The following is a 24,038-nucleotide window of genomic DNA, read 5'->3' as shown; positions in this document are numbered from 1 at the left end:
TGTGCATTTACTTCTGGCGGGCACTGTAGATTTCACATTTATAAATATCTGTCCGCGAGAGTGTATATACATAGGTATATGCTATGTACTTGGTTGCGGTTATTCGTGGCGGACTCTGCTATGGGTCAGTTTTGTCTTGAATCGGTCACCAGATGCTTAACGCGCGCATCGAGCACACATCGACGGAGCCGCACGAGGGGGACGCCACTTGTGTGGTGTATTTCAACAGCCAGCTGTTCTCTGGAGGTGCCGATGGGAAAATACGTGTGGGTATTATGGGGCAACAGTTAAGTTTAGTCATTTATCCGCATACCTGAGATCGGGCTTCCCTTACAGATTTGGTCGGAATCGCTGCAACTGCTGCGCACGGTGAACGCCCATGATGCGTACATTTATTGCATGGCTGTGAATGAAAATGGGAAGCTGTATTCGAGCAGCTGTGATGGCCAGGTTAAGTACATACTGCCGCCATATGAGGATGCTTCCATGCAGGAGTTGTTCCGCTGTGACGACGCCATTCAGGCCATGTATTGTAATGGCGCAGTGCTCTATACGGGCGATGATAAAGGCGTGGTTACAACTTGGAGTAAGGATCGCATGCTCTTTAAGTACAATTTAGTGGAGGAGGTCAAGTCCCTAGCAGGGGAGCAGCAGCTCATCTACACAGTGCGCGACTTGGACGTGGTCGTCTCGATAATTGTGGAAGGCAAGTCCGGCAAATACAGCAACAAAACTGTTATTCCAGGTAAATCACCTTTAACGCTGCTCGGTCCATTGGTCGGCGGCAAGAGGAGCTATCTGGCATTTCCCGATCGCACGGGCATGGGCCTGCAGCTGATAAATAATCTACCACAACACAAGTTCTCCCACATTTGGAAGTTGCCGGTGAGTGGGAAGCATTCTTCTTAGCCATTTCGTGAGTCATTATTGTCATATTGATCGCAGAACTGCCATGAAATGATTGTGAATAGTATATGCGGGACTGATGAGCACTTGTATTCCGGTGGCTACGACAACAAAGTCAAAGGCTGGACAGATTTGGCAGCAAATCAGCCGCGTGCACTTGGCGAAGTGGATGTGGGCAGTTGTGTGAATTACATTTGTTGTGGCGCCGACAATTATGTGTATATTGCAAGCAGTGATGGTTTTATACGTTGCTCTAAATTTGTTTAGTTTACTTTTATTTAAAAAAAAAAGGTTTGATTAAAACAAATGAGCTATATGTATGTGGCGATCTGGCAGCACAGGAACTAATACATTTTAAGTTTTTTCTCTTTGATAAGTTTAGTTACACTAATTTTGAATTTCACCATATTGCAAAAAGCACGTACAACTTTCTTCTAGTTCGAGCTCTCTAACCTTCAGCTTATACGCATCTAAATATTAACTCTTTTTGGTATAATCGAGATATTTTAGTTGTGTTAACGGATGTAGAATTTGACTATTAAGTTCCATCCAAATAACCAAATTGGTGACCCCCGACAATAACCAAAGTGTGCGCAACTCAGGAGAGACGGAGCACCTACTTAAATTGCAATCATCACCAACAGGCATACTTCAAGATCATACTAAAGTTTTCGCCAATTCAATTTAGAATTAAAAGCTAATTGACACACTCATATACATAGCTTTGCTGCGACATACTCACACAAAGATAGACATTTTGCGCAGTTCCACGAAATACATGACGCTTAAAATACAAAATGGAGGACGAGAATAATGCTAGCGCTCACATTGAGAACAGCAATGCAGGAGCTGCAAACAATGTAAATTCTGTTTTCGTCAAGATGCCTTTTCCTCAACTACACACGGTTACAAACATTGAAATGTTTTTTACCAAGCTAGAAAGTTGGTTTCTTTTACAAGGCATAGGCTTACGAAAGGAACACGAGAAGTACGCAGCCGTCATCACATATGCGGATCCCAAATACTTAGATCAAGTTCACGATCTTGTTCAAAATGAGCCTCAAACAAATCCATACACTACACTCAAACAAGCCATCCTGGCAAAGTTCGCTGAGTTAGAGATGACACGCCTCGACAAACTTGCCACTGGCATTCAACTTGGTGATGGACGTCCAAGCCATCTCCTCAGCCAACTACAGCAAACCAACGCTACCAACGACGAATCAGTTGTACGTCGTTATTGGATTAAACGCCTACCTCCTGCAGCTCGCGCTGTCATCGCAGGTTTTCTTGAGACTTCCTCGAATACAACACTATCGCAACTTGCAACAGCCGCTGACGCCGTAATGGATACACTAAGTTATACTTCATGTGATAACGTCGCAGTGCTTTCCCGTAACAACACTGCAACTGAGCATCAAATGGACAACCGCATCAGTACGATAGAAAAACGTCTGGATGCCCAGGACATAATGTTTCAAAACATCAATACAAAACTTGGAAAACAACGAAAATCGACGCACTCGCAGTCGCAATCGATCACAAACCAACCGCAGCAATGCACCGAACGCTCAGGCCGATTCAAACCAAAATTGCTGGTATCATAACAAGTATAGCTGCATACTTGTCATACAGTCATACCTTCTGCAGCCATAAGCCGACGTTTCTTAGCCACCAGCGAAAACCCTTTTTTGCTGCTAACGGCACTACCATTAAAACATATGGCTCAACCCGTCTCACTCTCGATCTTGGGTTACGTCGTCCATACACATGGAATTTTATCATTGCTGACACGAAATTCCCAATCATTGGATCAGATTTCCTACAGCACTATAACCTTCTTGTCAATATCAAAGATGGTAAATTAATCGACGCTCAAACTTTGATAGCACGTCAAGGTGTCTGCAGCCTTCGATCTTTAACAACGTTAAAAACGTTTAACGCATCCTGTGAGTTCGCCCGGCTGCTGGACGAATTCAAGGACATCACACAACTCAATGCCTTATCACCGAAGCACACAACATCTAGTGTAACTCACTGCATTAAGACAAAATGCCCACCAAATTTAAAGCTGCCAAAATGGAATTCGAGTGCTTGCTTAAAATAGGTGTGTACCGACCATCAAAAACAGCATACGCATCGCCGTTGCACATGGTCCGCAAGCCAACAGGCGAATGGCGGCCATGTGGTGATTACCGCGCCCTCAACCAAAAAACTGTACCGGATAGGTATCCACTTCCACACATACAAGACTGTACACATATTTTTCATGGCAAGAAAATAATCTCAAAAATTGATCTTAACCGTGCATATCACCAGATCCCCATCGAACCAGGCGACATCCCAAAGACTGCAATAACCACACCATTTGGATTATTTGAGTTTACACACATGACATTTGGATTGTGCAACGCTGGACAAACCTTCCAAAGGTACATGCATTCCGCACTGAGGGATTTAGACTTTGTTTTCGTCTATATAGATGATATCGCCGTTGCATCAGACAATATGGAGCAACACCAAATCCATCTTCGGCAAGTTTTTGAACGACTTCGACGTTTTCATCTCAAAATCAACACTAGCAAATGTCGTTTCGGTCAAACATCAATCGAGTTTCTTGGGCATTTGATCGATCATAGTGGCATCAAACCATTACCAGACAAAGTGAAAACCATCATCGAATTTCCCTTGCCCACAGTCGCAAAAGAACTGAAACGTTTTTTGGCAATGATTAACTTTTATCGAAGATTCCTGCCAAAAGCAATCACCCATCAAGCACCACTGGTACAATTAATACCGGGTAACAAAAAAAACGACTCAACTCCAATAACTTGGACAGGTGACACGCTGAAACATTTTGAGGAATGCAAGCGTTCTCTGGCTGCAGCAACACTTTTGGTACATCCTGCTCCAGATGCTCAGTTATCGCTCAGCACGGACGCAAGCGATACAGCCGTTGGCGCTGTACTGCATCAAATCGTCAACAATGAACCTCAGCTAATGGGATTTTTTAGCGTTAAACTTACTGACGCACAACGACAGTACAGTACTTATGATCGAGAGCTTCTTGCAATTTACCTTAGTATCAAGCATTTCCGCAACATGCTCGAAGGAAAAATGTTTGATGTCCACACTGACCATAAACCATTGGTATACGCTTTTACGCAAAAATCTGAAAAAGCTTCTCCACGGCAGCTTCGACAGCTAGATTTTATCGGACAATTCACGACATCTATTCTACACATTGCAGGTGTCGATAACATTACTGCTGACACACTCTCTCGCATCGAAACTATTGAAGCCAACATCATCGACTACAATAAGATTGCTGTTTCACAAGCAAGTTGTCCAGAGCTAAAAAAGCTACTTAATGACAACACAACTTCACTTCAAATCAAATCTATCAACTTACCGCAATCAAGTACTCCAATCTTATGCGATTTTTCTACTTCTACAGTGCAACCATTCATACCGCAGCCACATCGAAAAAATATTATCAGCAAGATACATGGCATTGCCCATGGAGGAGTTGGTTCAACAATTAAACTCATCAAACAGCGCTTCGTTTGGCCTTGTATGCATAAAGATATAGCTCACTTCGTCAAACACTGCATCCCTTGCCAAAAATCTAAAGTCACACGCCACGCCTCTGCCTTCACGCAGATTTGAACACATCAATGTAGACCTCATTGGACGACTTCCTCAATCTGGTCAATTTAGATATTGTCTCACGATTATCGATCGCTATACCAGATGGCCAGATGCAGTCGCTATTGAAGATATCCAAGCTGAAACAGTAGCCGCAGCACTCTTCAATACATGGATTTCTCGCTTTGGAGTTCCAGCACGCATTACCACGGACCAAGGCAGACAATTTGAATCCAGGTTATTTAACGAGCTATCGCGCCTCCTCGGCATTGACCATTTACGAACAACCGCCTACCATCCATAGGCAAACGGAATCATCGAACGTTGGCACCGCACGATTAAGGCAGCTATAATGTGTCACAACAGGATCGGCTGGCCATCCAAATTGCCAATGATTCTCCTCGACCTACGCTCAGCATATAAGCCCGACATCCAAACAACAGCAGCACAGCACTTCGTATTCCTGGAGAATTTTTCAATAACTCCAGTCAATTTCAACCACAAACTGATTTCGCCAAGGATCTAACAGAGATGATGCGCGAAATCCGACCAATTCAAACATCCAACCACGACACATCAAAGCCTTTCATCTTCAAGCAATTAGCTGATTCAACTCATGTTTTTCTGCGTAACGACACGGTACGTGGTTCGCTTCAGACGCCCTACGACGGACCATTTGAAGTAAAATCAAAACATACCAAATTTTTCAACATACTTATCAATGGTCACGATACCAAAGTATCAATTGATCGCCTCAAACCTGCTTTCATGGAAACACAGCAACAATCAACGATAACCAACGCAGAAGCAACATCGCCATTAGGTCAACAACAAGACGCATCCAAGGATACTCCCAACACACCTATACCGCTTCAACAATCTACAAGGCCTCGCCGCACAATTAGACTCCTCGTTCGTTTCACAACTTGAAGTCTAGAAGGGGGTACTGTGGCGATCTGGCAGCACAGGAACTGATACATTTTAAATTTTTGCATTACAGCCATTTTTATATATTTTTATTTTCCATGAGAATAAATTGCTTTCATAGAATATCGTTTCCATTTATTTTATTCAATAACGTTCAGCTACGGGGGAAATAGAATGGTGATTAGAATTCCGACAGCTTCCCAGGTTTTTAGAGCAGAGCGAAAACAAAAGAATTATTTTAGAATCAACATGAATTTTATTTTTAAAAACACGTTATTGCCCATTTATTTGAAGGAAGCGCATTTTTTTCATTTTGCAACACTGTGGGTGCTGCCAGACTTATGCGAAAAGATGAACTCAAATGTGAGCATTAACATCCTGTTAAATATACGGCAACCCTAAACATTTGTGTTAGCTAGTAAGAAATTAACTTTGGCACGCAACTTATTTGTGTAAGCCGGCTTGACCCCGACGATGTCACATCCCGTCGCGGCAAAGGGACACCCGCGCAAGTATCCGTTTGTCAACATGCGCATAGCGGATCACTCAGTGCTGGACACAATTGAAGGCCGTCACAGTTGTCGGCACTGCAATCGGTCTCGGAAATTTTTCTGCTACAATTGCCACATACCAGTGGGTGAACTGGGCAGGTTATTGCCACGAGTAGATCTGCCCTTCCAAATAGACATAATCAAGCACAAAAAGGAGATTGATGGCAAAAGCACGGCGGTGCATGCGGCAGTGCTCGCGCCGGATAGTGTGCAAATCCACACATATCCAGATATACCCGACTACAGGCAGGAGGATGGTGTGGTGCTCATCTTCCCAAGTGCTACGAGTCTCACTGTGCCGCAGCTATTTCAACGAAATGTTCATTTGAAAATTGATGACAATTATGGCCTGCCCAAGGGCCATCACATGGGGACAATGTTGCGGCGACGCATGGATGAGGTTGTTGGAGAAGCAGAATCGGAACAAAGCTCCAAATGCTACACATACGGGAACCTGCCAGTACGACGGGCGCTTTTCATTGACAGCACCTGGAATCAGAGTCGCAGCATCTACGCAGACGAGCGCGTCCGCGGCCTACGTACTGTGGTTCTCCAGAATCGCTTGTCACAATTCTGGCGCCATCAGCGAGGCAGTCCACGTTGGTATCTAGCCACCATCGAGGCCATACATCAGTTTCTATTAGAGATGCACGTGAACGCATGGGGTCTTAATGCAGCATACCGAGGCCTGGATAATCTGGAAATTACAGAAGGCTTTCATCAGCTTGCAGCGCCTCTCACGCTGGAGGCGCCTGAGGGTTGCGTGCAACGCGAATCGCCCTATAATGGACAGTATGACAATATACTGTACTTCTTTGCAAATATGTATGATCTCATACACAAGTACTACGACCACAACGATCTAATATCGTACCGTCGTCCAATTTAAACAAAATGAAGTGTTATTATTTATTAAAAAGAGTAATAATTACTTGAAGTTAGTTTTATATAAATATCTTCAACTATTTCTTTTTCTTCTTGCCCTCATCACTGGAATCGCCAGGCTGCTGTTTCTGCTCGGTATTCACCGGTTTCTGCCATTTCAGAGGATTGTTGCGATAGAACGGCCACGGTGGGATGGTAATCTATGCGAGGTATAAAAGGGCTCGAATTACGATTTAGCTGTGATTTGATGATCCACCTACCAGTGAAGATAACAGGAACCCTGCACCCAGCACGTAAACAGTTTGAGAGAACTGCTGCACAAACGCGCCATATATAAGACCAATAACTCCAAATAATGTTATGATTAAACGGGACCAGCGTTCAGCTTTCGCCTGGCCAACAAAGTCCTGAGAAAAATTTAAAAGTTCAGATACAGTTTTCGTAGCAGCTTGGAAACTGTGACGCTTACCATGTGTGTCTGTATATCGAACATGTTGAGATTTCTAAATTTTTGCACTTCTAATGCGAAAACAAATTCGGTTGCGGCACGTCAGCAGTAAAATCGAAGACAACTTTAATGTATATGTTATCGATGTTTTGCAGATGGGGGCAGTGCTACCGACTATCGATTAAAAACAGATGTTTAAATGAAAAAAATTATACGTAGAAAGCGGTATTTATATGTGACCAAAAATAAAAGTTGGAATCGACGGTGCAATTCAATTAACAGTCTTTGGGAAAAATAATCGGTAACAATAATTCCACGCTTAAAAATCTGAAGATTTATTTGTTTATTGAGCACATGGTTACTTTAGCAAATTATCGACCATCATGGCGCGATATAAGCTCCTATTGAATAAAAATCGAAAACTATTTAAATGTAAATTGTTCATACATTTATTTGTACAACTTGTAAATAGCAGCAAAATATGCCGTGGACGTTATTATTTAAGAACTTATAAATAAGTGGAGTGTAATGTGCTCTCTATGATTAATGATAAGGTGAATGTGCTGTGGAATACATTTGTTTCGTTGTCATTTTGTTCGCATTTTAGACTCGAGCGGCACGGGTACGACGTAAGTTAACAACATTAATAACGCATATGGCAATCCAGGCAAAAAGCGCAAACCAGGCGAGGACGAGGGTAAAATACAAGCAAGCAGCAGTATTGATGCGCCCATAACGACGACGCTCATATGAAATGCTCTCCACCAGATAGTCCATAAAATCAAAAACAGCTGCACAGGACAAACGTGCCTTGATTACGGGTACAATATTGCCAACGCCTTGAATTTCCTTGAGCAACGACTCGCGATACTGTTTGCAGGTGACCTCAAAGCCATCGGTAAAAATGGCAGCATAGATCAGCTGGTAAACGGCCATAATGACCGATATAACCGTGGCAGGTAGCCCTAGCAAAGAAAATATTATCGTTACGGCGATCGCTGATAATCTGGGGTTTCTACTTACAATAGTAGGGCGAGAGGCTATCGGGCGTCAGTTCGGACTCGGTGGTCACCACGACCATGTCACCAGAGCTGCAAGATAGAATGAAAGAGAGAACGGAAACAACGCAACGGGTGAGTAATTGCAAATTTTCAATTGAATTGGTGTAGTCTCGCATTTGCTTCAGTCATCTCTCATTTGGGGCTTCCATTAGCATAAGGCTTAATTAGGCCAGTCTTGCGAGTGTCGCAAGTTGCTGCTGCCGCCGATTAACCCACATGACCCCAGTCTGAATTAGAATTGGGCAGCACTTACCGCTGTCTAATGGTTGTGGTGCCAGCCTTCCGTTTGCCCTTGCCAATGCACATGCGATAGCCATGATAAACGCCCAGCACCACGGCAAAGATCAGCGGCAGAATAAGTCCATAGGTGGCATAGTGGCAATAAGCTATGTTGCCGCCCTCGAAGCTGTTGTAGGTGGTGCGGCCGTGCAACACACAGCCGCAGTTGGTGTCCGGGCAGGCGTTAAGCACATAGCGCCAATGTGTCCAGGCTACTGCCGAGGTGATGCAGCAGATCAGTGAAGTCACAATGATGAAGGGATAGAAAAAGGAAAGCGCACGCTCAGCGCTATAGGACATATTTCTGATGGATGGGCGTATTTTTGGATAGGCTGTATAAAATTGTATGTTAATTAATTAATAGCTCTTTCGATTGAGGCACACTTAAGGTAATTTTTTAAATTGTTGATGCATTTGTTTGTCTTTGAGCGAACTGCGCTGACCGCAACGACGTCGGCGTCATTACTCGGCGGTCACCTGCGCAGGTTTTCTTGTACTCTCTCACACTTCCTCTCACGCGCTCTTGGGGCGTCACACACACACACGACTGCATTTACTGCACTGTACCCACTATAAACAAACATTTTGTGTGCCGCTGCAGTCGCTTAAGATCTTATAAATAATAAATTGTTTATTTTTATTTATGAAAAAGTATGTAAGCAAAATGCAAAACTAAAAAACATCAGCAGAACGGCAACTAGCCTTTGGGAGAAGTCTGTCCGCTGACACATACACTTACACAAGCGCACTAAACTGACACACCTACGTCGACAGACACTGTACGTACTGCGTGCGAATAACTGTCTGCGCGCGCAGCAATATAACGACTGAATCGTCTTGTTTTGACTCTGATCGGAACGAGCGCTCTGACTCTGGAAAAAAGAGGAGAGAGAGCGAGAGCTAAGAACAAGAAGAGCGCCAGATAGCGCCAACGGTAGTATGTGTGGCAGCTGCCGCACGCTTTACCAGTGTACATGTGTGTAAAAAACAACTTGGCAGCTCTGTTCGTTACTATTTGAATCGACGAGACTTCCAACAACACCGTGTAATAATATGTACATATGTGCATAATATGAATGAAAGGTGTATGAAAACAACTAAGACGCTTGCTTTTTGGCCAGGCGCCATCACTTAGCACGCCTGCCAAGCATCTGCCGGGTACAACAAATGACGCGCGCAACAAAAGCGACCCGTCCCATGCTGCTTCATCCTGCTACGTACTGGCTGGTCGCCATTACCGGGCCATGTACATTTTGGCAAAAACCATTTTTCGCGGACGCCTGATCTCAGTTGCATGAGCACTGTGGAACTCTCAACTACGCGGAACAAATTTTGGGTGCAAACGGCAAACGAACAAATAAAACCAAATACACAAAGTATTTACCAAAGTATTGACTAACTAGTAGCTTTTGTATTTGGACTATTCTAAAGGCAAAGTGAAAACAAAAGTGCCACTTAACCAATAAAAAGTGCTTATAATTGTGGGCGTTACGAAATTGCATGAAATTGCAAAATTGCAGCCTCAAGAAATTTTCATTGCAGACCAACAATTGCCTATAAATAGCCCAAAAGGTAGAACATATCTTGTCTGGTTTTCCCAGAACACGATCAAATTATACAAAACTTGTGCATAGTTTTCGTAATACATAAGTCAGAACATCATTTTTATTGTACACATCAATGCATTGACAATGATGTCATTGTTGATGCATGTGGCGAGTGCAATAAACTTTTATTTGATTTAAACTATCAGTATAATTTACATATGTCTTAAAGTTACATTTTTAGATTCTACTAAAACGACCAATAACATATTTTAATACGAAATGGGTAAATATGTTTGCTATTTGGAACCCTTTAGATAGCCATAGCAAAATCTTAGCAACCAAAAGCAAACCATCTTATGTAAATAATATAATAATTTGCAAGATGAAAAGAAGCTGTGTGTCTATCGGAAACTGGTATAATTGTCATGTGTTTATGAATGATAACGGCTAGTAAATGATTACTACTTCCGCTGTTAATAGCCTTTTTATATTCAAAGCTATGTTTGAGCGTTCCAAGTTGAAGATAATAGATGTTCTGTACGGGTTACTTTACACCACAATTCAATAGGCATTAAAATATTTTTTAGTAAAAACAATATTTCTTCTCGCAAAAATTATAATATCTCTAAATATAAAACTGTTTGTCCTGACTGACTGACTGACTGATTGGTGATCAACGCACAGCCCAAACCGTAAGAGCTAGGAAGCTGAAATTTTCACTGTAGCTACCTTATGTGATGTAGGTGCACGTTAAGACGGGGTTTCGGGAAATTCAACCCGCAAGTGTGGAAAAATCGGGAAAAACGTTTGTATGTAACTTTTTTGTTTACCATCCGATCGGCCTCAAACTTATTTTCAAAGATCTTTGTTCAAATTCATTTGAGGGGTGTTTCACACTTTTCGAAAAATCCGTTCGTCCTTGGTGGAAATGGAGGTCAAAGATTTGGTGGGTGACGTTTCGCGCTCAAATTCATTTCCAGAGATCTATAAGAAAAATCATTTTAGACGTGTTTCACACTTTTCGCACAATTCAAACTTCTTCGGGTTAATGCGATTTAAAGATTATTTGGGCGAAGTTTTAAGTTGTGTTCGATTTGCTTCAAACTTATTTTCAAAGCTCTACATAAGAAATTAATAAATACGTATTTCTGCGATTTGGGAAATTCCATCCGAAACAATGGTAAATTGGTGGAAGACGATTGTATGAAAGTTATTTGTTTACCATCCGATCAGTTTCAAAATAATTTTCAAAGCTTTTTGAGAAATTTATTTTATACGAGCCATGGGCAAAGCCGGGTTATACCCGCTAGTAGTAATATATAATAGTAGAATTCATTTCCTTTTCTTAATACCTACTGATTATTAAATAAAGACTAGAATTATTTAGCAGACTATATTCATCCTATTAATCTATATACATATATAAAACTGCCTGACTGACAGACTGATCGATTGGTGATAAACATTTAGCTCAATTTGTAAAAACTAGTAAGCTGAAAATTGTTCGGCTTATTTGATGTAAGTGCCCACTTAGACGGGATTTTGGCAGAGTACACTTGAGAACTGAGGAAAATTGGTAGGAAACGGTTATATGAATATTTTTTCTTTACTATTCGATCGGCTTTGAACTCATTTTCAAGGATCTTTGTGAAAATGCATTTGAGAAGTGTTTCGTGCAGTACCCGATGGTCCAATAAATTATTAATATTTGTTAAATTTAACGTAAGGCATGTAGTATTCCTCATACCCAAGCTTTCAAAATAAGTAAGTCGTTATGAAAAATTTGATAACCAACATAATTGATGAATGAATCCCTTGGCTACTTATAGAAACAGTAAATACACCGACACAAACCGGAGCCTCTCTATGCATATTACATACTATACAGACAATAGATCTTAGAGTGCAAGTCCCGCAACAAACATCCAGAAAATCGCACACAAGTAATTTAAATATTTGAAAAGCATTATGGATAATTGGAACGTTTTGGCAGCGCAAACCTCATCCCAGGCCATTGGACGAGATGATCTCAATGCGGTGGTCAAGACGCGTCTGGTGAGTACTGCCGAGAAAACCCACTCCCAAATAACATGCAGTAAGCAAAACAAAAATGAAAATGATTGCGTAGAATGCGATGCATATAGCTTGTATACATTATACGATATATTCAGGTTGTACACATGTTGTGAGTGTGTAGACCCAGGTATATATATACTGCCCAACCCAACAGCTGTTTAGCAGACCCAGAGTTTTTCGCTCTTCTGACCACCGAAAAGCAACGACATGCTCTAGAAATTCTTGGCATTTTGTTGTTTTGGCTGCTCTAAACATTACTAGCGCTCATCTATAAATAGGATCTCCTCGGTGGCTTTTCTCTTTAGCTATCTGCCTGCCTGCCTGCGAGTGTGTCAAATGTTAGTGGGCTTTTTGGAGATTCCTCACAGTAGCGCAAAGTAGCCACAGCTAATTCAGACAGACGTTGAAGGTGCTCGGCAACGCGCGTATCTCTCGCACTGATATTTCATTTATATAAGCAAAGCATATAATATACTATCGATACTATACAGAACAATGGATATTTCTACCGATATTTGGGGTCAGCTGGCCGTAGAGGCTTCGCAGGTGTACCTATCCGATGGCACCATGCGTAGTCCCTTCGCCGACACGGTATTTACTTCATGCAAGAATCCTCAGGCTGACTGATGTGTATTGATCAGTATCAGTTTAATGAATATATATGTATAAATATAAATAAATATATATATAAATGATCATCTCTCTTGCAGACGATTGAGAAGCTGCCCGACAAGGTGCTGTTGCACATATTTTCATATCTGTCGCATCGGGAGATTTGTCGCCTGGCCCGCATCTGTCGTCGCTGGCGTAAGATCGCCTACGACACGCGCTTGTGGAAGAATGTATCGCTGCGACCGGAGGTTTCTGGCCTGCACGTCGGCTCTCTGGAGATGCTGCTCTCTTTAATTTCGGTAAGATTTGGACCGACGCTGCGCTACATCGAGCTGCCCATTGAGCTTATCACGCACACGGTGCTGCACGAGCTGTCGGCTAAGTGTCCAAATCTAACCCACATGCTGCTGGACTTCTCTACAGGTAAATGATTAGACTCGCCTGCCAAAAAGGTAGCTAATATATTCTCTTCTTTGCCCCCTAAGCCATGCAATTGCATGACTTCAGCGAGATGCAGGCGTTTCCCACCAAACTGCGCTACATGTGCATTTGCTTGTCTGAGGTGATCTTCATGGAGGGCTTCATGCGCAAAATCTATAATTTTATCAATGGTCTAGAGGTGCTACACTTGGTTGGCACCTATGAGAAGTGCGAGGAGGAGGAGGAGGAAATTTACGAAGTCATTAATGTGCACAGACTTAAATCGGCCACGCCCAATTTGCGCGTCATCAATTTGTATGGCATTAATTTTATAGACGACTCGCACATTGATGCCTTCAGCTCCAACTGCATACAGTTAGAGTGCCTGGCTGTTAACTTTTGCAATAAGGTCACCGGCTCCACGCTGAAGACGTTGGTACAGCGCTCGAAGCGATTGACCTGCCTGCTCATGAATGGCACGAGCTTAAAATCAGAGTTTGTAATGCAGGTGGAATGGGATAAGTGCGCGCTACAGGAGCTGGACATTACGGCTACCGATTTGACCAGCGAATGCCTGGTAGACATGTTAACGCGTATACCCAATCTTAAGTTTCTATCTGCCGGCCAAATCAATGGATTCAATGATACCGTGTTGAAGCAATGGATGGAACAGGGCAACACCAGGTCCACATCTAATAGAACAAGATATTTAATTGCTTATCTTTATGACTCCCATATACTCTTGTAGATCCCTCAACTCCTTGGACTTGGACTCCTCGGATAACATAACAGACGAAGGCATGCTAAAGTTTCTGCAGCGCCATGGCCATCAGCTGAGCGCGTGCTGCCTATCTGGCATGCCACACATTACAGATCAGCTCTGGATGAGCATACTGCCCATGTTGGGTAACTGCAAGTAAGTAGAGCGAAGCAGAGGCGGTGCATATGATCATTAAATTAAATAATTGGCTGCCGTACAGAATAATAGTTATGGGCACGGCTGAGAAACTGGGCGTCAATATACACGTCGATCAGCTGATGGACACCATTGCATCCAACTGTGGAAATTTGGAGCGTCTGGAGCTGCGTTGGGACCCGGACAACTTGCGTTTCTCCGACAAGAGCCAAAAGGCTATTGATATATTGCGCGTTAAGTGCCTAAAGCTGCGCTGCATGGTTTTAAGGTAGGCTTTAAATTTCTGCCGTATATGTTTTCAAGAATCTTGCTTTCGAATGCCTTTACAGCGATGGTCGTTATTATGAAACCGTGAAGGCCAACTTTGAACGCGCCGACCGTATCACGGTGGTGCGCACCACCACCTGCTGTCGTGTCTCGCCATATCATTTGTTGCGCAATTATAACGACTTGGTGTTTAACTAAATAGCGAGTGGCATTAAAATAAATGTTTTATGTTAAACTGTTGTTGTATCCTTATATTCCATACCGAACTGGAGCGAGCAAATGTCCCAAAAAAGAATGAAGCGCAAATGTTCATAACGCACATTTAAAACAAAATTTGTTTGGTTTAAGGCAATCTGTATTTTAGTTAGCATGCTGCAATACAAAATACTTGACATGTTACATATGCATCTGTTCTATATACAAATTTGATACAAATCGCTGACTTTTATACATAAGCTGCCTTAGAAGTTTTCATTCAATAAGCCACTTTATAAATTGCGTTGATTTCTCAAAAAAAAAAAAAAGTAAACAAAATTTAAGATGTTTAGATAAACTATGAATCCAGTGGCTAGATTCGTAGGCAAGCCCAAAACTTTTTCAAATATTGTTGTCTAGTCAAAATCCGACGCAATTGCTTATTGCTTCCATATTGTACTGTATTTTCTTATCATTTTTTTCTTCCTTTAATTAAATTATATATATTAATAAGTAAGAGTGTAAGATTTGCTAATTTTAATTTCTTGTAAATTACAAAATCATCTTGCGAATTGTTAACTAGTTTTGTTTCTTTTTTTACTTGGTACTTGATTAAATCATTTTCAGACTTCACCGCATTTATTTTTCTGCTTATGGTTTTTTTGTTGTTGTTTTGTAACACCATTTCACTGTAATCTTAAAACTAACCTTTTTTAACATTTTTGGGTCAACTTTTTACCATAAGCTTAATTTACAAAGATCTCTGATTTAATTCACGTTTCGATCAGCGCCCTCACATATATAGGTAGGTATGTACTTATATGCATGATATAATTTAATTTAGTGTGGTATCGAAGCCAAACAACTCAACGCGCTTTTGGATGTCTGCGTGTATATGAATACGTATGAATGTGAGTTGGTGAGTGCGTGCATATATGAATCAGGTATTGGTGTTTATAGGAATGGGTCTCCCGAAACGTTCAAATAGGCAGATAATAATTTTGCTTAGGAGTTTCGCATTTTTACATAAGTACACTAACACATAGAACAGTTTACATCTGGTTTGTTTAAGATTAAATATAACGGTACAATTCATTGCTGTTCCTGTGACAACCGAAATATGTGCGTCGTATTGCTGGCCGCAGCGGTAGCAACAGCAGCCGCCGAATTTGCCGTCGATGGCGGCGGTTGAGCCGACGCTGTGATATAGCTGGCATTGCTGTTGCTGCTGCTACTGCTTGCACTGCTGGCTACGGCGGCTCTCGTCTCTGCTGCAGCCGCCTCGCTCGCCAAATTGGCTATAGCATTATCAATATTTGCCAAGGCAGCGGCAGCATTGGTCGGTGCTACGCCCTCTTCTGGAGCAGCTTCTGCACCGCGTTCGGGTGAGCGGCGCGGCACTCCAGCATTGTTTGCGTCCTGTGAGAAAGTCGAAAGATTAGAAATTTAAATATTCATTGGGAATAATATTAATTAAAGTTTGATTTCCATGCTAATTGAAATTTACAAAAACATATGCTTAATAAAAACATCAAAATAACGAATAATTAGTGAGTTGTCTGTCAAAATGTAATTTAAATATGATTTCTGAGGTCTATAAAAACAGTATAATTCACATCCCTTCTAAGCTGCATATAAACACAATTCTAAATAATTATAAAACATTGAAAATATATGGAATAACAAGTAAGAAGCTCTAGTCGGGAGATCCTGACTAGGGGATACCCTGAAATCTCTTAGTAGTTATAAAAATAAGGTTCGAAGGTTCGAACTCGCAACTAACCGAATTACTTGCCGCCGCTTTTACTCAACAGCCACACCAATAATTGAGTCTTAATGAGAAAAAAACGGATTGAAATTGCAGCAAAGAAAACAATACAATCGCAAACTCGTGGCCAGCCAAACCACGTTTTCTTTAATAACTTCTGCGTTTTTTTAGCCGATATTGATGAAATATTCAACAGTAGATCTTATTGTGCTGATAAATTGTTCATCCTCAAAAATTCAATTGCATTTTAATTGTGGCTTATATTTGTGGGCAATATAAATTGTTTTATTTATTTGATTTATATCTATGAGGTAGTAGCGGAGAGGTGGTGATAGCTACAAAATGAAAGATACTTGATATATATATACTATTCTTTTATTATTTAGCAAATTTGCTCAAAAAACAGGATTTCGATATCAATTTTTAACGATTACTTGGAAACGATGCAAGATATCGAATATCGGAAACAAACTCGTTCTGCACGGGCACTAGGAGGACCTACATATTTCAAGTCTCTAGCTTTTATAGGGTCAGAGATACTTGCGTTCATACATACGGACAGACGGGCGGACAGACAGACGGACATGGCTAGATCGACCCGGCTATTGATGCTGATCAAGAATATATACATATATGTACTTTATGGGGTCGGAGATGCCTCCTTCTGCCTGTTACATACATTTGTACAAATACATTATACCCTTTTTGCCCGTTTTCAATGGGTTCAGGGGTTTAAAAAAGTCTTCTTTCCTACGCTGCCAAACTAAGAAATTCCTACTTACTTCTCTTGGATATATACGAATAGGCTGTTCAGCTTGAGCCGGAGCCGCTGGATCGGCATCTTGTGCATTCTCCTCAGCCTTGTCAGTGTACATCATTATCTCATGACACAGCGGACAGCGGTCCTGTACGTAGAGCCACTTGCGCAGGCAAACTCCATGGAAGAAGTGACGGCATCGCGTTATCTTAGCTGAGTACATTTCCTGAAAATAAGAAAATGCGTACGAAAGCTTATTACATATTAAAAAAAAAAGATTATCAAAACTGATGAGCTCACCTGATAACAGATGGCGCATACATCATCAAAGGCCTGCAGCTGAGCAGGAGTCGCTTCCGGCAATGCTGATATCTTGTGGACCGCAGAGCGCCTCTTCATGAACACAGACCAGCCAGCGCGTGCCTCGCACCAGATATTGAAGTAGGCATGAATGCACATCATGATCGCCCTGATGGCGCCGCCTGTAGCATTTTGGGCTATCAAGTTATAGTCATCGATACACAAAATCAACCAAATAATAAAATTACATGCACACGGAACAAAAAAGCTGGACAGGAGTACGCACAACTCACAAGATGAACTTATATAATGATTCGAGATTTACGCAAATATAAATTTGAATGCTTTATGTCACTGATGTGTTGATGTAATTTGACGACGAGGCCAACACTAAAGAACACTTACCCGATTCAAAGACCAAGATCCAGGCACCATTAACAAAGAGCAAGATTCCAAAACAGAACTCCACGGCATTGCCGAAGGCACGTACATAGTATAGATAATCATCTAGCTTTTCCCAGAAGAACTGGCGTCGGGCATCTAGCAAAAAGAGCGTATATGTGGCCAGCGAAACGAGCACCTGTCATACAGAGCACATTAGTTTAAAGAATATGTCGGTTGAATGTAACACATTGATAATGAACAACCTTGATAATGACCTCCACGGAGAAGGCAGTCACCGCCAGCAGCCAAGTAGAGGGCGAATGCTGCGCCCACAAATAGTAAAGCAGCCCGACTGGCATTAATATGAGAAAGGCGCAAACGGATAAAGCGCGCACATGACGCTTACGTGAAGGATTCCGCGCCGCACTCAACGACATCAATATGGGTGAAACAATGTTGTGAAGGAAGTGCAGTAGCGCCGTGACCAGAAGGCATAGATTGCGACATAAGCGCACAAAACGCCTATCCGGCGCCAATGATGTGAGGCCAGTTTGTAGTGCTAATATGTAAAAGAGCACTGCCGAAACTGTGCCCAGCGACTTCTCTTCGTCATTGTCATAGGTCAGCAGATACCACTGAAAGCCGCGTCCAATATAGTGGCATATCATCGAGATGACACCAGTCATGCCCAGCACAGCGGTCAAAGTTTCGCATCCATCAACGAGCAGCTTCTCGATTGCTGGAAACAGCTGCAAAGGCACATCCGATTCGACAGTCAGCAAGGCATAGCCGCCCTGCATAATTCTGTGGATGAGATATTAATGAGAATAATCATTAATAATAAACAAGTAAGAGGTTCTAGTCGGGAGCTCCCGACTAGGGGATACCATGAACTCTCTTATTCCAACCCCAAATGCAGCTCGCACTACGCGCTCGTTTGCTTTAGTAATAATAAAGATAAATTTAAAAAAAAATAAAAAGTTTCCTTGGCAGGGTTCGAACTCGCAACTGACCGCATTACTTGCTGCCGCTTCTACTCAACAGCCACACCAGCGAAAAAAAAAAGTCTCCTCGATAGGGTTCGAGCTCCCAACTGACCGCACTACTTACCGCCGCCTCTACTCAACAGCCAATCCGATAATTGACTTTTGATGAGAAAAAAAAACGAATTTAAATAGCAGCACAGAAAATAATACAATCGCAATTGAAATGAATTCAAAGAAGAATTTGCGCTTTTTGCCGCTGATAGGAGAAAAGTCAAAACACGTTTTTTTTAATCATTTCAGTGTTTCTTAACCGATCCTGATGAAATTTTCTACAGTACATCTTATTGTACTATAGAATATTCGTGTATTATCACAAAGTCAATTGCATTTAAATTGTGGCTTATACTTGTGGGAGGCATAAATTGGTGTTTTTATTTGATTTATAGCTATGAGGTAGTAGCGGGGAGGTGGTGGTAGCTATAAAATGAAAGATACTTGATATATATATACTATTCTAGAAGCTACATGTCAAGTTTAGTGACTCTAGCTTTATTATATTCTGAGATCCTTGCGTTCATACATACATACGGACGGACGGACAGACGGACAGACAGACGGACATGGCTAGATCGACTCGGCTACTGATGCTGATAAAGAATATATATACTTTATGGGGTCGGAGGAGATGCTTCCTTCTGCCTGTTACATACATTTGCACAAAAACATTATACCCCTTTTACCCATTTTCATTGGGTTCAGGGTATATAAACAAAAAATGTAACAATTGAGTTATATTTTAAGAAATCAGCTGATGAAATTGTTTGTTTTATTATTATTGTTGATACCCTAAAAAACAAAATGTGACTGACTCTTCATAAAGTACATATGTACTCGATCAGCGGTTTATCAGTCTTGTTCTTGTGCAAACGCTTTCTCGGGAATACAAACAGTACATCCTGAACAAAATCTCACGAACATTGCAAAACTATATCTTATGTATAGCATCAGAATTTATACTTGAACGCAGTTTCGTGCTTTTGAAAATATTTTCATCAAATTACATGTTTTAATAAGCTTTTTACATTTTGAAAAAAAAAAGTCTCAACATTCATCTACTGTATCTTATATGGTGATTACCCCGCGGCAAACTTTTGCTTCAAATTTTAGATAACTTTTTAACTATCTCCCGCCTATTAAATTATAGATTCATGCATACCATCTAAGGTTATATTTAACATACAAATATTCATAAAAAGAAAAATTTCACACAAAAGTTTTCCGGCAATTTTCCACACTTTCGGTTGGAATTTTTAAAATCACTGAAACACGTATTTTTAAAATCTTTATGTAGTTTGGAAAGTAAGCATTAACATATATAATAAACGAAGAAGGTTCGATTTTTCAAAAATCTTAAAACGCGGCTCAAATAATTTGCATAAAGAAATTTAAAAAATGAGTTTGAGGCTGATCGAATTATAATGAAAAAAGTATCATGACATTTTTTTTAGGTAGCTTTAATGATATTTTTCGCTTTCAAGCTATTTCGGTTTGGACTGTGCGTCGGTTAATCAGTCAGTCCAGTCAGGAAAACAGTTTTAGATATTGATTAAACGATATGACAATGTTAAACAACGACTAGTATACCTTAGCAAGTGTGCTAAGTAACATTTTTTAGGCATCCCGAAGATTACTGTTATATATTGATATAGATATAATGATGCAAAAATTAAGATTTCAGAGTAAATTTGTTAAATATAAATTAACGGGAATTTAAAATATTTGCTTTTAATTTTTGGAATATTTCCATGTTACACAATAAACAAGAAAAAGGTTCTAGTCGGGAGCACCCGGCTAGGGGATACCCTGAACCCTCTTTTTCAAACACCAAATGCAGCTCGCGCTACTCGCTCGATCGCTTTAGTAGTAATAAAAATAAATTTAAAAAAAGTTTTCTCGGTAGGGCACGAACTCGCAACTGACCGCATTGCTTGCTGCCGCCTCTGCTCAACAGACACACCAATAATCGTGTCAATGAGAAAAAAACGTATTAAAATAGCAGCACTGAAAAATAATACAATCGCAATTGCAATGCTGTTGATAGAATTCAAAGAAGACGCCCATGAATGTGTGTGTGTACATGTATACAGAAATTCATGCAATTTGCGCTTGCTGCCATCCAAAGCACGTTTTCTTTAATAACTTCTGTGTTTCTTAACCGATCCTAAAGAAATTTTCTACAGTACATCTTATTGTGATATAGAATAAATGGGTTTATTTTCTTGATTTATAGCTACGAGGTAGTAGCGGGCTGGTGGTGATAGCTATAAAATAGAAGATACTTGATATATATATACTATTCTAGAAGATACATGTCAAGTTTGGTGGCTCTTGCTCTTATAATTTACAAAATTTGTTAAAAAAAAAACACGATTTTGATATCGATCTGTATCGATTACTTGGAAACGGGGCAAGTTATCGATTATCGGAAACAAACTCGTATTGCGCGGACCCTAGGAGGACCTACGTGCAACATTTCAAGTCTCTAGCTCTTATAGGTTCTGCTATCCTTGCGTTCATACATACGGACAGAAAGACGGACGCACATGGCTAGATCGACTCGGCTATTGATGCTGATCAAGAATATATATACTTTATGGAGTCGGAGATGCTTCCTTCTGCCTGTTACATACAGTTGCTCAAATACCCATTTCAGGGTATAAAAATATCCGATTTGTCCAATGTTATTTTGAATATTTTAAACACAGTACAAATATAAATTGCTTGTTGTGTAATTTCTAATTTTAAGCTACATACCTAATGATCCAAAACAGGCGCAAGACGTTGGGCACATTTAGGCGCTGCCACTCATTCTCAATGAGAGCCGAAAGTCCAAAGTTGGATACGAAATTCACGGCATATTGGTAACCATTATATACCGTTCTGCTAGCGTCCATGGCACTCAGCATAAGCGTGATTTTAGTCAGTATGATGGGCGTGAGGCCCGCAATCACGGGCAGTTTGTCCACTATGCCCGATGAAAGAGGCAACATGGCAAGCAGAATTGGACTAGTAAAAATGATGGGCATGGACCGTTGGAGAAGCGCATATCGAGGACCCAAATGTATATAGGCAAAAAGCATGCCCATAAACCATTGGGCGATGATATGTGGCGCCAGCGTCATGACGATTCCGCCCGAATCCAGCAGTCTGGTCGTATTCAAGGACAATAAATCTTCCAGTATGCTCGGACTCTGCTCCATTAGCTCTAGTGCGCTCACATTAGACCAGTAGGAGAGAAATGTGAGTCCCAGCGAGGTTAGAAACATGTACACCATCACTAAATGCCGCGTCCATAGCATGAAAATGCAAGCGGCGCATAAGAAACCTGCAAATGCCGGACAAGGTTTAAAGTACAATCAAGTCACATTTGCGGTGAATGACCCCCAGTTAGCTCACTCACCTAGTAAACAGACGACGAACTTCACCGTCGTTATATTAAGTATATTGCCTAGCATGCCATCGTTAGCCAGCTCATCCATTAGGCTGTTGAAATTGCTGCTGAGCATACCACCGGCTTGCGCTGATTTGGATGCATTTTCTATGGTGTGTTCCAGTATATCTTGGCTGCTGTTGCTGATAGAGCTGATGGCTGAATCTTCGCTGCTCATTCCAAAGAATGCTTTGATGCTGGCTAAGGTGTCTGTGCTGTTGCTGGCTTCTTGAGGCTTAGCTTTTGATGTGGTTGCTGTATCCATGGCGTAACCTTTACCCGAACTGAGCTGGCTGGGCACGCCCATGCCAATTTTGAGTATCTCATCGATGACCATGATGGGCGGCACACGCATCATGACGTCCACCAATCCGAGCACCTGCGTCCGTATGGACATGGCAAAGCTGTAACTATAGCTGACGCGGCGTGACTTTGCAAAATGCGTTTGCTGTTGCTTGCGATTCACTTAATCTACATCAACTTTTGAGCGTCGCACGCATTTGTTATTTTTGTTGTTGTTGTTATTGTGGCTGTCGTTGCTGCCGTGTTTTGTGGGTTGTGTTTTGGTTGCTTGCTCGACTGCTTGGTTAATCGGCTGGCGTTGGCCTTCGTCTTAGATTTCGCAAAAGCGAAAAGAATCGTGTGCAAGTGTTATTAGTGTTTTGTACGTTGTGGTGTGCGTCAAATTATATTTGATTGGAGGGAGGGGGTGCGGCAACAGTGGTAAAGGTAAACGTCGAGGGTTTAGATCGGTTGCACTAATCTAGGTTGTTACGGCTCACTTCGATCTGGCGCACTGCTTACTATTGTTTTCTACCTCAAAAGCATCGAGCTAAGCGCGAGCGTAAAACTTTTTTACAATTGAATTGGGATTTTTGTTTTTTCTCTGCTTTACTTCTTTCGTGGGGCTCGTGAGCGTTTCTTTCGATACCAGTATTCGCATCGATAGTAATATCGATATCTATTCAGCAATTTGCAGCACTGCTGACACGTAATATGGTGTTGCCAGACTGGTAATCAGCTGATTGTATAACTTGGCGCGCACACAGTAATTTTTCAAAAATTATCCTGCAAGGCAGTAACAAACACAAGCAAGAGCAGCAACACTTTCACAGCTTTTTAATTCGGTATTTTTGTTAGTACTTAAAATTTATACAAAACCTTATTGGAAATATAAAGTATTATTTATGCGTCGCCTACTACAAAACCACATTGACAACCTTTTAAACATTTTTGGTTCTCCACAACGGTAGCACGTATTTCCCCTTTACATTCTTAAGGACTCGCCATAAACTGTCCTTTTATTATAACATTCAGAAAACATTCTTTCTCAACAATTCTATGCGCATGCATCGATAGAAATGCTTGCAAGTGGACTAATGCGACCAAAAACCCGACCAAAAGTATAAACTGGCTATATACGAATATATGTAAACAAAAGAATGCATAGTATTTATTATGGATATTAAATGAAGTTTATTGTAAGCATACAATATTAAACTTTAAAGTTCTTTCAAAGACTTTGCGGTAATCCATTAAAGAATAATTGCGTACCTCCTTTTATAACAATTATAATCTGTACTTATAAAAAATAAAAATAATAATTAAGTCTAAG

At 41.1% G+C, this 24,038-nt stretch overlaps 7 protein-coding genes across 12 annotated transcripts; 4 read left to right on the top strand and 3 right to left on the bottom strand.

Annotated features, from left to right (window-relative positions):
* The first annotated feature begins 119 nt into the window (after positions 1-119).
* LOC135426626 (uncharacterized) lies at positions 120-1,348 on the top strand. Its single transcript, XM_064679850.1, has 3 exons — positions 120-266; positions 337-885; positions 946-1,348. Exons 1-3 carry the CDS (start codon positions 153-155, stop codon positions 1,171-1,173), a joined length of 891 nt encoding a protein of 296 aa, XP_064535920.1. The 5' UTR covers positions 120-152; the 3' UTR covers positions 1,174-1,348.
* Positions 1,349-1,703: 355 nt separating this feature from the next.
* LOC135426118 (uncharacterized) lies at positions 1,704-2,513 on the top strand. The gene has a single exon (XM_064679114.1). The coding sequence runs from the start codon at positions 1,704-1,706 to the stop codon at positions 2,511-2,513; it is 810 nt and encodes a 269-aa protein (XP_064535184.1).
* Positions 2,514-5,880: 3,367 nt separating this feature from the next.
* Positions 5,881-6,963, top strand: LOC135427027 (tRNA-uridine aminocarboxypropyltransferase 1). The gene has a single exon (XM_064680442.1). It carries the CDS (start codon positions 5,956-5,958, stop codon positions 6,919-6,921), a length of 966 nt encoding a protein of 321 aa, XP_064536512.1. The 5' UTR covers positions 5,881-5,955; the 3' UTR covers positions 6,922-6,963.
* Spase12 (Signal peptidase complex subunit Spase12) lies at positions 6,928-7,539 on the bottom strand. Its single transcript, XM_064680475.1, has 3 exons — positions 7,387-7,539; positions 7,178-7,324; positions 6,928-7,117 (listed from the first exon to the last, which is right to left on the bottom strand). Exons 1-3 carry the CDS (start codon positions 7,408-7,410, stop codon positions 6,995-6,997), a joined length of 294 nt encoding a protein of 97 aa, XP_064536545.1. The 5' UTR covers positions 7,411-7,539; the 3' UTR covers positions 6,928-6,994.
* Positions 7,540-7,798: 259 nt separating this feature from the next.
* LOC135427036 (uncharacterized) lies at positions 7,799-9,534 on the bottom strand. Of its 2 annotated transcripts, none has more exons than XM_064680455.1 (4): positions 9,445-9,534; positions 8,680-9,037; positions 8,389-8,456; positions 7,799-8,330 (listed from the first exon to the last, which is right to left on the bottom strand). In XM_064680455.1, the coding sequence occupies exons 2-4, from the start codon at positions 9,003-9,005 to the stop codon at positions 7,969-7,971; spliced, it is 756 nt and encodes a 251-aa protein (XP_064536525.1). In that variant the 5' UTR covers positions 9,006-9,037; positions 9,445-9,534; the 3' UTR covers positions 7,799-7,968. The 2 variants fall into 2 exon arrangements, with proteins under 2 accessions (XP_064536525.1, XP_064536532.1); XM_064680462.1 differs by having other exon boundaries at positions 9,439-9,505.
* Positions 8,377-15,107, top strand: FipoQ (F-box/LRR-repeat protein FipoQ). 4 transcript variants are annotated; one of them, XM_064680422.1, is made up of 7 exons: positions 8,377-8,498; positions 12,082-12,307; positions 13,039-13,363; positions 13,426-14,044; positions 14,109-14,276; positions 14,341-14,544; positions 14,606-15,107. In XM_064680422.1, the coding sequence occupies exons 2-7, from the start codon at positions 12,221-12,223 to the stop codon at positions 14,739-14,741; spliced, it is 1,539 nt and encodes a 512-aa protein (XP_064536492.1). In that variant the 5' UTR covers positions 8,377-8,498; positions 12,082-12,220; the 3' UTR covers positions 14,742-15,107. The 4 variants fall into 4 exon arrangements, with proteins under 4 accessions (XP_064536492.1, XP_064536486.1, XP_064536500.1 ...); XM_064680416.1 differs by lacking the exon at positions 8,377-8,498 and adding an exon at positions 9,999-10,277; XM_064680430.1 differs by lacking the exon at positions 8,377-8,498 and adding an exon at positions 10,517-10,535 and having other exon boundaries at positions 12,246-12,307.
* A 381-nt stretch (positions 15,108-15,488) lies between these two features.
* On the bottom strand, positions 15,489-23,586 carry Trc8 (TRC8 ring finger protein). Of its 2 annotated transcripts, none has more exons than XM_064680385.1 (7): positions 22,394-23,586; positions 21,748-22,318; positions 18,211-18,751; positions 17,969-18,143; positions 17,564-17,760; positions 17,289-17,489; positions 15,489-16,157 (listed from the first exon to the last, which is right to left on the bottom strand). In XM_064680385.1, exons 1-7 carry the CDS (start codon positions 22,818-22,820, stop codon positions 15,831-15,833), a joined length of 2,439 nt encoding a protein of 812 aa, XP_064536455.1. In that variant the 5' UTR covers positions 22,821-23,586; the 3' UTR covers positions 15,489-15,830. The 2 variants fall into 2 exon arrangements, with proteins under 2 accessions (XP_064536455.1, XP_064536466.1); XM_064680396.1 differs by having other exon boundaries at positions 17,564-17,745; positions 22,394-23,584.
* Positions 23,587-24,038: the final 452 nt, after the last annotated feature.

Source organism: Drosophila montana, unplaced genomic scaffold (assembly GCF_035044405.1).
Source record: "Drosophila montana isolate Dmon_TW-CO22-7 unplaced genomic scaffold, ASM3504440v1 contig_1264_1, whole genome shotgun sequence".
In the NCBI taxonomy this organism is placed as follows: Eukaryota; Metazoa; Arthropoda; class Insecta; order Diptera; family Drosophilidae; genus Drosophila; species Drosophila montana.
The sequence above is the reverse complement of the archived record's forward strand: the minus strand, read 5'-3'. Positions and strand labels throughout refer to the sequence as shown.

Coding starts and splice junctions, on each gene's coding strand:
- Spase12 (XM_064680475.1), bottom strand. CDS start 7,410: ATGTTCGATATACAGACACACATG. Junction 7,325..7,386: donor TCGATATACAGACACACATG/GTAAGCGTCACA, acceptor AATTTTTCTCAG/GACTTTGTTGGCCAGGCGAA. Junction 7,118..7,177: donor GGTTCCTGTTATCTTCACTG/GTAGGTGGATCA, acceptor TACCTCGCATAG/ATTACCATCCCACCGTGGCC.
- Trc8 (XM_064680385.1), bottom strand. CDS start 22,820: ATGTCCATACGGACGCAGGTGCTCGGATTGGTGGACGTCATGATGCGT. Junction 17,761..17,968: donor GATCTTGGTCTTTGAATCGG/GTAAGTGTTCTT, acceptor ATAACTTGATAG/CCCAAAATGCTACAGGCGGC. Junction 17,490..17,563: donor TATGCGCCATCTGTTATCAG/GTGAGCTCATCA, acceptor TCTTATTTTCAG/GAAATGTACTCAGCTAAGAT.
- LOC135426118 (XM_064679114.1), top strand. CDS start 1,704: ATGGAGGACGAGAATAATGCTAGCGCTCACATTGAGAACAGCAATGCA.
- LOC135427036 (XM_064680455.1), bottom strand. CDS start 9,005: ATGTCCTATAGCGCTGAGCGTGCGCTTTCCTTTTTCTATCCCTTCATC. Junction 8,457..8,679: donor ACCACAACCATTAGACAGCG/GTAAGTGCTGCC, acceptor TCTATCTTGCAG/CTCTGGTGACATGGTCGTGG. Junction 8,331..8,388: donor TAGCCTCTCGCCCTACTATT/GTAAGTAGAAAC, acceptor TTTCTTTGCTAG/GGCTACCTGCCACGGTTATA.
- LOC135427027 (XM_064680442.1), top strand. CDS start 5,956: ATGTCACATCCCGTCGCGGCAAAGGGACACCCGCGCAAGTATCCGTTT.
- FipoQ (XM_064680408.1), top strand. CDS start 12,824: ATGGATATTTCTACCGATATTTGGGGTCAGCTGGCCGTAGAGGCTTCG. Junction 14,045..14,108: donor ATGGAACAGGGCAACACCAG/GTCCACATCTAA, acceptor ATACTCTTGTAG/ATCCCTCAACTCCTTGGACT. Junction 14,545..14,605: donor CTGCGCTGCATGGTTTTAAG/GTAGGCTTTAAA, acceptor ATGCCTTTACAG/CGATGGTCGTTATTATGAAA.
- LOC135426626 (XM_064679850.1), top strand. CDS start 153: ATGCTTAACGCGCGCATCGAGCACACATCGACGGAGCCGCACGAGGGG. Junction 267..336: donor GTGCCGATGGGAAAATACGT/GTGGGTATTATG, acceptor CTTCCCTTACAG/ATTTGGTCGGAATCGCTGCA. Junction 886..945: donor CCCACATTTGGAAGTTGCCG/GTGAGTGGGAAG, acceptor TATTGATCGCAG/AACTGCCATGAAATGATTGT.